At 33.6% G+C, this 11308-nt stretch overlaps 2 protein-coding genes across 2 annotated transcripts; both read left to right on the forward strand.

The window, feature by feature from the left end:
• Nucleotides 1–3829: 3829 nt before the first annotated feature.
• Nucleotides 3830–5472, forward strand: LOC139885673 (stress-related protein-like). Its single transcript, XM_071869424.1, has 3 exons — nucleotides 3830–4033; nucleotides 4156–4380; nucleotides 4746–5472. The coding sequence occupies exons 1-3, from the start codon at nucleotides 3995–3997 to the stop codon at nucleotides 5289–5291; spliced, it is 810 nt and encodes a 269-aa protein (XP_071725525.1). The 5' UTR covers nucleotides 3830–3994; the 3' UTR covers nucleotides 5292–5472.
• A 716-nt stretch (nucleotides 5473–6188) lies between these two features.
• On the forward strand, nucleotides 6189–9396 carry LOC139885674 (uncharacterized). The gene is made up of 8 exons (XM_071869425.1): nucleotides 6189–6770; nucleotides 6847–6924; nucleotides 7040–7179; nucleotides 7302–7372; nucleotides 7534–7629; nucleotides 7730–7822; nucleotides 7939–8046; nucleotides 9044–9396. Exons 1-7 carry the CDS (start codon nucleotides 6291–6293, stop codon nucleotides 8019–8021), a joined length of 1041 nt encoding a protein of 346 aa, XP_071725526.1. The 5' UTR covers nucleotides 6189–6290; the 3' UTR covers nucleotides 8022–8046; nucleotides 9044–9396.
• Nucleotides 9397–11308: the final 1912 nt, after the last annotated feature.

Consider the following 11308-nt stretch of genomic DNA (forward strand, 5'->3'; position numbering starts at 1 on the left):
ATCTATGAAGATAATGTAGCTTGCATAACACAGATGAAAGAAGGGTATATCAAAAGTGACCGAACAAAACATATACCTCCTAGATTCTTCTCATACACTCAAAATCTCATTAAGGACAACCAGATTGAAATGAGATATGTTCAGTCCAGTAAAAACTCTGCTGACCTTTTCACCAAAGCACTTCCAACTGCTATTTTCAGAACACACATTCATAATATTGGCATGAGGCATGTTCAGAAGATGTAACAATTCAGGCGTTGCCTACTTGAGGGGGAGTCAACTCTATGCTGCACTCTTTTTCCCTTAGCTAAAGTTTTATCCCAATGGGTTTTCTTTAGCAAGGTTTTTAACGAGGCAGTACTAGTTATTCTCTAATAAAATTGTCATCCAAGGGAGAGTGTTATAAAAGTTAAATTGGATGTTAATTTTATTATTATTATAGATATTGTATAGTAGATTTTTTGAGTATAAATATGTGTGTTATGAGTTTATAAAATACACACTAAATATATTCTCTCATATTCTCTCTATATACTTATTAGTAGTCTACAGTCAAGAACTAAGCCACTAAAGGTAGTTATAAGCCTACTGAAGTATAACAATCATATAGTTTTTACAAGTTTTAATGTTCGTGAATCACCGGTCAACTTGGGTGGTCAATTGTCTATATGAAACATATTTCAATTAATCAAGTCTTAACAAGTTTGATTGCTTAACATTTTGAAAACATTTAATCATGTAAATATCAATCTCAATTAATATATATAAATATGGAAAAGTTCGGGTCACTACAGTGGCGATATAAGATGGTTGGAGTATCGTTGAAGGGGAGGCTCGGTGATGTGGTCTTCGGTTTGAGGGGAGGATTGTTGGGGTGCAAACCTATCCCACATAGGAGGGAGAACAAATGTATGTATATAAGTCTAAGGGGAAGTCCCTCTAATACCAATTGATTTTAGAAAAGGATGGACTCTTGGACTTATATTGCAGGACATTGTGTTTGGGCTATGCGATCTTACAGTAAATGTTACGGGTTTAAGTATCTACTTCGTATGTTACACGAAAAAAACATTTTTAAGGTTTTCGCAGTTCAAACTATTCGGGAAAGATGTGCATTTTTTTACTTAGGCATAAATGGTCAAACCGGGTTATCCTGTGAATATGTTTCATGAATGTTTTTGAAACTTTTCTCTACCCATCCCAAAATATGCCGCTTGTGAAGTTTGAAATTGAAACCTTTTGTGAGGGATATAATGGGCTTAACACTAAGCTATCTTGAAATGATTATACATGATAAAACGTGAATAATCGAATCAACACAAATTGGTTTTTTAATGTCTTTGTTCTTATGATTATATATTATATCAAATAGGAATTATCCAAGCAAGAGACGATCTTAGTGAGTGGTCACCATGGGGAGCTTCACATTGAGGGGCTTCGGCTCATTATTGATGAAGGCGATGGGCTTGAAACTAATCCGCTAGCTGCTATGGTACTGCCTTATATGAAGATTATTCGTGACACAGATATGTTTAATTAGAGTAGATTTTTGTACTTGATCAACAGATCATTTCAAATATTATTATAATTGAGTTAATAAAACTTAAACTTTTATTGATATGGTCACATGATATATTGTCTTACTAAGTACGTACAACCTGATAATGAGAATATTAACAACAAACATACATAATCCTGCAAAGGGGAGGTATGAAGAATAATATAATTGTAAATTGGGATGCTAGTTTCGTCTATTTATTAATTTTATCATATTGCTTCGTTATATGTATAAAAAATTTGTTACCAAATTAAATAAAAATGATCATGTAGAAAACTCAAATCTAATACAGCTAGTAACGACATAGTCGTAGTTTTTAAATTAGGTGTTGATATTTTTACACATGTCAAATCTGAGAGTAATTATAGGGAATGAGGACAAGTGGATTTTACAATGTCAAATCTTCAAATTTTCTAATTACAATTAATCTATAATTAACAAATAAATAAATAAATAAAACATTAACTGAAAAGAGGATTAATAAGATAAATCGAATAAAATAAATAAATATAAATATTGAATGTATAGAATAAAAAAGGAACGTGTATACCGAAGAGTTTGCCAAACAAAAACTTATCTCACTTTTACTATAACTCAGTTTTTATCTCACTTTTTCTTAGTGTTTGTTTCTAAATAATCTATCTTAGTCAAAATGTGCGTTAAGTTGTGATCCATATTTGTTTTGTTATCAATATGTAGTTATCGAAAACAGCATGTCGATATATAACGGGTTTTTTTAGCAGGCGTGCATCGCACGGGCTCAAAACCTAGTAATTATACATTAGACACTTAAATAATGTAAGTATTTAATTTAATTAATGCACAATTATAATAAACTTATAAATTATTAAAGTGAAAATATTGTTGTATAATAGAAGTATTATTGTAGAACATAAGTAATTAAGAACACTTATAATGAATTTGTGAAAGTATAATGTGATATCCAGGCGGGCCTAGTTTCCCGCGCATTCGGCTAAGAAGAACAATATGGGTCGAACATATTGAAAAGAATTTGGGACGTGGAATAGCAGCAAGCAAAGCAATAGATTTTCAAATTAATTAATTATGAGTCTAAGTTTAAACTAATTAATAAATAATTACTAATGGATGAAGATAAATAAGTAGATAACTACTAGATTTTAGTTTGAATTCCACTCCGTATTACTTTCACGTGAGCATAGCCACATAGCCAATTTTATTTACGGAGTATTATTTAGGAGTATTTATTTATCTAGCTATATATAGGAAAATAATTTTAGTTTTCATGCAGCTTTTTGATATTTCCTTGAGTGAATATAATTAAACCGAGAAGGTTTTAATTATCTTGAACCGTAAAGATTTTTGTTAAACCGTGAAGGTTTAATGTTTATCTTATTCTTTCTGTTTTTGCCATCGATCTCAATTCCACATTATAATGTCTTTAAATAGTTACTCCTATATTACAAAGGGAAGACGACAACGTGGCGCGTTGTTTCATCTTGAAGTACCGTCGTTACGTGTACATGATGACTCCTTTATCGTTCAAAGAAAACTTAACCATGTCAACAAACTTCAATATTTACAGTACGCACCTTGTATTATATTCTATGTTCTTTATAATCCCATAAGTTATAAGTTTTATATTTACACCTCAAATTTTTATTATTTTCTTTTAACGATGTCAATTAATTGACAGATGAACAAACAATTATAGAGTGAAAGTATTTTGGATGCGAAGTTACGAAAATTTACAAAATCTATATAGATCTTCGAGTTTCAGTACTTCTAAACATATTCGTTGCTAAAAAAAGTTTTAATTACATATATTGTAAGAACTCATCCAACATAAATACAAAAAACGTAGTAAATATTTTAAATACAGTAACTAAACTATATCGCTGCATTAATTCAAAAATATAAAATTAGACAATATAAAATCCAAGTTTAAGTTATGTATTACAAATTAAATTATTTGACTAGAATGTAGATATTATACAATTATTATTACTTTCAAAACATTGCTAAAGATTACATATAGAATATACATATAAATGAATGATTATTGTTGTTTTGAGGTTACTCTGCTCGCAAAATGTGTCGGAACTCGGACTTGAAAGAGAAAAAGAAAGAAAAAAAAAGGGCAAAAAGCATATGTTTAAGGCATTAACCGACCATATGAAGTATAGGGATGTATTTTGACATCATAGCTAATTGAAAGTACTTAAGTCTAACATTTTCTTTAGGAGTTTGGACCCGCACTCGCCTACACACGGTTACCAGAAACTTCAATCTACAGAAAGCTGCGCACACCGTAAAGCAAAACCTTGTATAAATACACCATCATCGTCTATTCATCTTCATAACAATTTATCAAAATTATCTTTCTTTCTGATTACACCATTTGATTGATATTATTATTACTAACGCTATTTACGATATCATACATACATCTTGATCATGGCCGAAAACGATGTTCATGTTACCAGTCAACCACAGGTTAGTCTTTTATTCTAATGATTTATTATTTATATATATATATTATACATATATTTGATGTTACTTTTTGGATTTGTATACTAAATAATTTACTTATTCGTTTGAATTAATATGGTTTCAAGGTTGAGGATGAACAAGAGAAGTTGAAATACCTAGAATTTGTGCAATTGGCTGTGTTACATGCAATTGTTTATGCGTCGAAGGTTTATGGTTACGCTAAAGACAATTCTGGTGCATTTAAACCTCGCCTGGAGACGATAGAAGGTTCTGTTAAGACGGTTGTTGGGCCGGCTTATGATAAGTTCCATGGCGTCCCTGTTGATGTCCTCAAGTTTGTTGATCGTAAGGTTAGCTCAATTCTCCTGCATCTATCTACTAGTACATAACTTGATCCCTGAGATTATTTTAGTCATTTTGTTATATAGTCTTAAAATGATCATACAAAAACAATATTACTAGTTAAGTAGGAGGTTAATTCAAATACTGTGATATTTGGATATGAAGATTTAGTAAAATAAATGCACCTAGTAATAGAGTATAGATCTTTTATGAAAAATTTTATTTGACCCGTTTAAACCTAAATTGACCCATTCATATGTAAATGGGCTGAGATTGTCACCTATATGGCTGTATCCCTAGCATAAGATGTGTAGGCCATCTGTTTTCTCATATCCAATTCAGAAGGCTAATTTTGTCTTTGTCACAAATTCAGGTTGATGAGTCTGTTACCAAATTGCCCTCTTTTGTGAAGCAAGTGTCAAGTAATACCAAAAACTTGACTACCATGGCCTCTCAAGTCAAGGCTGCTGGTGTGGTGGAAACTGCCTCCGGGCTTGCAAGAACTGCATACACTAAATTGGAGCCAACTGCTAAAGGACTCTACTCAAAATATGAGCCAGCTGCAAAAGAATTATACTCGAAATACGAGCCAACTGCAAAAGAATTGTACTCAAAATACGAACCGACTGCAAAAGAATTATACTCAAAATATGAGCCCACTGCGAAAGGACTCTACACAAAATACGAGCCGGTTGCTGAGAAATATGCTGTTTCAGCTTGGCACTCTCTTAACCAGCTTCCGGTGTTCCCTAAGGTGGCTAAAGTGGTTGTACCAAAAGCGGCTTACTATTCCGAAATGTACAACCAAACTGTACAACAAACAGCAGAGCAAGGATATAAGGTTTCTTCGTACCTCCCATTAGTTCCAACTGAAAAGATTGCTAAGGTGTTCAAATCTGCTGAGCCACAACCACTATGATCTTGTAGTTCATTAGCTGAAGTACATATCTTTTGCTAGTGTATTGTTTCGTTTTTTGTTATGTGTTTAAAGTTTATTTGAAGTTGTATCACACTGTTTTAGTGGTCATTGTGAACTTTTGAATTCGAAGTTATAATTTTAATATGATATGATCATGAAATGTAATCGCCTTCTTTTATGTGAAGTTTAAGATTCAAGATGTAACGATAATGCTACGTTAGTGTTAGTGATCGTTTTTAACACTTTCCTGACCACCTAAATTTTTTTATCAAACACTTTGAGTGAGTAAACGAATTAATTGTTACTGGTTCGAACACTTAAACGAAAAAGTGCTAGAAACAATAGCATTATAGCCTCTGGTTATATGATGGCATTTTCGATTTTTCGGTCTTTCGATTTTTCGTTCTTTACGTCACCCAATTAACAATGATTAATTATTATCATCCCTATATACTAATATGCATGGCAAAAGATGTAGTTTTAGTTTTATTTCGTTTTGAGTTTGCGCTTACACTACAAACGGCCTCTCAAATTCGGTTCAGCTTACACAACGGCCCCTCAACTTTACACTATTTCAGGGGTAGAAAGTGTAAATATATAATTTTATTAAAATAAAATAAACTAACTCCACCCGAATTATTAATGGGCCCTATCTTCTCGCTCGGTGCGAGTTAAATTTTTTCGAAATCACCGTTCAACTCGAAAAAATCTAACGAGCATAACGGGACTAACTACGCGCGAAACGTACATCGTTAAAAAAAAACACTAAATATTTCGGGCTATATTTCATACATATACAACAAACAACTCAACCTATTAGATATATTAGGTACCAAACAATATATATTCAACTTAGACGGGTGTTGAATATAGTTGCGTGGTCGAATTTTTTCTAGTTGCAAATAATTTGTAAAATTAAAAATTAAAAATGGTACTCAACTTTTTAAGCTACTGTTGAAGACTTTGAACAAGCTCCGAGATGAGGGAGCAACAATAACTATGGTGATATGGAATCAATCATCACTTCCATTCAAATTCGCATTCATCATCTCATTCTCGTTAACTTCTTCCATTCCAATTCACAGATTCAACTCCGTTAAACCCTCCGCCACCGCACCACCCGCCACCGCAACCGCCGGAGACATACTCTCACTCCTAGGAACACCTCAACAAGCTTCATCAGTCAATCCAGAAATTGCCGCTGAACTTCGATCATGTTTCAAATTCCTCGTTCCTTTCACTCCAGTTACAAAATCAACAAATCAACCGTTTGCTGAAACCCTAACTGGAGGTTCCGGAGTCCGATTTCCACGGCGCGCGTTGAATTCAAAACGGCAGTCGGCAATTAGTCAGATTGATATTGAGAATGAGGCGGTGTGGTCCCCACCGGAACCTGTGTTGGAGATTGCTAGACTTGCTTTTGATTCTGGTGGTGATCCTGCCTCTATTCAACGCACAATTGATCCCTCTATAATCAATGTGGAGCTTTCATTTTTTCATTATTAAATTTTATTTTTCATGATGCTGTTTTGAATCCTACTAATCAAGTTCACAGGTACCTGATGTTGAAGGATCAAATGAAAATAAATGTGAACTGACTAGAACTCCTTATGGAAGGCGCTTTATAAACGAGGTTTGCACCGTTTAAATGATTAATTTGAGAGCTCGAGAACACGAACTCTACCCTTTAGTTGTTTCTAATATTTTATTTTGTAATTGTAATGGTTGATCATTTGAACATCATATAGGAATTGAATTCATACATGGAATTTTTGTTCAAACTTATTGTTGCTCGTGGTCCTGAAGTTGGGTTGGATGTATCGCTAAGTCGATATGACTTCTTTCATGGTCATCTTTTCATTGCTGCGGATGAGAGAGTTGGCATTTTGTAAGTTTAAAGGTTCAAATTAACCCATTTGTTAGTGAATGGGTAGAATTTCCCACCCCTGCTGTTTAGGTGTACCATCAGCTACTTCTAGTTTTTGACCAATATGGATCATATATTGGCAGGTTTCATGCGAAAGAGTACCCGGCATATGATACAAAAGTTTTTCCGTATAACATGGGCTATTGTCAAAAAGGTATACAAACTTATACGGTGCTACAATATTTTTCCCTATGTACATGCTAAATCGTTTACTCTATATTTAATAATGTGTCCACTTCTATCATACGTTGAAGTACTAGTTATTAGCCTGTATATTGTTCCTTAAATCATGCTTTGTTTGGTGCTTTGTGTCAGGTTCTAATGTAACATATGATGACTCAATGAATCTAAGGAACATATTGTGGCTCGCTCCTATGCCAAGTAACTCTACAAGCGATTGGTCTGCACCTGGTATATCGTCAGATCTAGTTAGAAATTAGACAGTTTGTAAATACGATTTCTGCCAACTAGGTTAAGTTGTGTTCTGACTTCTTGTTTATGTTATTCGCAGGAGTGCTTCTAGTATTGGATGCACGTCCAGACGGAATCATCTATCGAGATGTCATTCCCGCATATGTAAATTATGCAAGAACTATATATGAAGGTTCCATAGTTACATTTCACGATTCACTTTAATTACCCGTGATGTCTTTCATTTGAACATATGTTACAATCTAATAAAGTTCTAAATGCATGTTTTTTTTCTTCTTATCTTGGCAGAGTATTTCGGTGATAATGTAGTTGACGTTAACTACCTAAATGTTGGAGCTGCAGATCCTGAGTATCAATTGTTCGTCTGTTAATACTTAAACAATTAAACCTTTGCAGGTTAGTTATATACTCTTAAAAGGTGGGGAATGGGGTGGGAATGGCAGGTTGGGTAATGGGTATAAACAGATAGTTAATAATAATGCTGTGGGTCAACCCACAAATATAATTTGGGTGACTATCGACCCCTTCACCTGTAGTTTAATATAAAAAGGTTGAATCCTATGGTAGTTTATGTAGAATTGCTGCATTTGATGGTACACCATACGTGTAGTTTAATGATTATGTCTGATCATTGATCAACATGTTAGATACTCATAAATAGAGACATGTAGAATGCATCTTAGGAGCCCAAAAATAAATGTTGTAAACAGTCTGTGATGATCGCGAATTGGCATATAGGTAACTCTATATTGAGGTTTAACAAAGAAAAAATGCAGCATCTATTCAACATAAGACATGGTGGTGTGAATCTCACCAAAACTTTCATAAACGTGTCAATTCGGGTAGTTTTTTTTATTTTCTAACGGGTCAAGCAGGTAATTAAAAAAGCTTACTATAAAAAGAATAAAGTGGTCGAAGTAGTCAACTATATTTTATAAAGGGGTCGATCCGTACACCACTTCAAATTTGCCATACACCACCAAATTAATTATTTAGACATTTTTACCCTTTCTTTTACACTATCAAATTTGTCATACACCACCAAATGAAGGGTATAAATGTCCAAATAATTTATTTGGTGGTGTATGGCAAATTTGAGGTGGTGTACGAATCAATTCCCATTTTATAAAGCCATACGGATTAGATTACAACTGAAAAAGTATAATGTATATAGTCCTATTTGATGCGCTAATGATTAATACTGTATTAGCTTAAAAGCCTTTAGTCTTTTCAGAAAGATGCTACGGTCAACCTGACCCTTGCAAGAATTTACCCGTGGACCCATTACTCACACTGCGCATTTTGGCACCTCTAATAGGTCATCTCAACAAACACAGTTATGGATTTATAAAATTTATGATATCATGTTGTTACATGTGGAATATGATTGTAGATTCTTGTTCCGATTTCTTTGAAGGTGCATTCGATCTGATGGCTTCACGATTCGAACTACTTGGTAGTAGATCGTGCTGTTTTGATGAAGTTAAAATTAACTATAGGAGAACGTGCTGGGCATCATAAGAATCGGTGTGTTGTTACATATTCCTTCACAATGTTGTATAACTGAATCAATTGTTATACTAACTAGAATACGCGACTAAGTACTACTCCGTATTTATGACACTGGTGTTTGTATAAAAGCACTTGATCATACAGAGTGGCATTACAAGAAGAACAACAGGCACCTCAATAAAGTGTCACCATATATTTATATTTATATAATAAATAATAAAAGAATTTAGTTAACTGTTTGTTGAAATTTTCATTACATATGTATATAGCTAAACATAATAAGATAAAGCCAACTACTATTCACACAAAAATTTGATAAAGAATTAGATAAGAGGATATTAGATGAGGAACTCGAAGACTAATTTAAGAGACCTCACAAGCAACAGAATGAGCCCAGAATCTTAGTAGACCTTTAATCTCCACATCGTTTCTACAATTCATAATCGTTAAAGCTATGATCTCATCATTTAGTTTCTTTGACTGACTCTTTTTTCCGCCTGGTATTAGCTCGTAGTTATTAGTAATCGAAACTGGTGATGGATTGGTAGTGAGAATCTGGTGTTGGTACCAGAATGAGTCCAGGAGCATACATACATGTTCTTCACTTGCTGTCATTTTGATGTTGAATGTGGTTGTGTTATGTGATATCAGTATTGTCTGATTTATATATATGGATCCATTTGTGTCTAGGAAGCTTCTTTTTGGTTGGGAATATTGGTTACAGACAAGGTACAGACAGAATATAAAGTATTAAAAATTAAAAATCTAAAAATAAGAAAGGAAATAAGAAAGAAAGTGAGATTCAAGTGGTAAAATGGATTCTTGAATGATGCAAAGATATTTTTATTCGTAAAATATATATGCATTAATAATAAATGAATTAAGAGAGTACGGTGCAAAGAATATATTATTTCAGTACATCCCTCAACTTGAAATTGCATGTAGTTTATGGTTTTATATACCTGTGGACTGCTTTACACAATTTTTTTTTTTTTTTTTTTTTCCCTTCTTTCTGTTCTTGTCCAATCAAGTTACTCAAGTTTTACGTAAATTAGAATATAGGTTAATTATTGTCCAACTAAGTAAGTAGCTTATCAAGTATATTTTCACAACTAGAGAAAAATATACACTTGAACGCAATAATGAGGGTTTAAGGACAAAACATGATTCGAACCTCCGACTAACATCGTGGATAACCCAGACCGGAATCATAAAGATTCCAGCAGGGTGACCGATAAGTCCACCAACGAAGAAATGAAGGATTCATAGTTCGTAGACATACCCAAAAGCCTTAGAAAGTATGGTTATCGTAGGAATGCCTATTTATACAATTTGCATGCCTCTTTAAGTAAGAATGTAGTGTCTTTATGGGGTTTTAGGGACTTTAGGAGCTTGTATTTATTGGCTAGCAATTATTTTTTGGCTACCAATTAGAGTTGTATCAGGATACAAACCATAGATACATGCAATCCTTTCCGTGACCAATTTGCCTCAATTAAGGAAACCAATAAGGATTGATCTTATCCTTGGCCGACAAGTTAAATTAAAGACGTAGTCAAAGGTCGCATCCAATGGTATAGGCGCGGCCCAATGCACGCGGCTATACCCTTATGCACATATATATCATGCGGCATGGATGCTAAATATGCGGCTTGATATGCTTATATCGTGTGCGGATTTAGGGGTACATGCGCATAGCGTAGAGGCATGCAGCTATGCGCCTGATTAGTAGCAAAGAATCATAATTACATAATCACTATCAAAACACATACCCAGGGAAAAAAATCTAAAGCCAATTATGATGCATTTTGCAAGAATATCTTATGAAGGTTTCAAGTTTACATCATTCATGATTCACTTAATTTGACTACCTATGATTCCAGTCATCTGTACATATCTAAAACTACTAATAAAAGTGTCGAATTTTTCTTTCTTCTGGCCGAGTATTTCCACGATAATGTAGGGTAGTTGACGTTAACTACCTAATTGTAGGAATTGCAAATTTGGGTAATGTTCATTTTTAGTAGATTGAGTTGATAAAGTACCTTTTTGATCGGAACTTACGTTGACCCGTTACCCATCCTGCAGATCTCACTACAACAAATTTATCAATTGTTCACGCATATTTTTACACACTTGTTAGAAA

The sequence above is a fragment of the Rutidosis leptorrhynchoides genome, chromosome 1 (genome assembly GCF_046630445.1).
Source record: "Rutidosis leptorrhynchoides isolate AG116_Rl617_1_P2 chromosome 1, CSIRO_AGI_Rlap_v1, whole genome shotgun sequence".
Taxonomy (NCBI): Eukaryota; Viridiplantae; Streptophyta; class Magnoliopsida; order Asterales; family Asteraceae; genus Rutidosis; species Rutidosis leptorrhynchoides.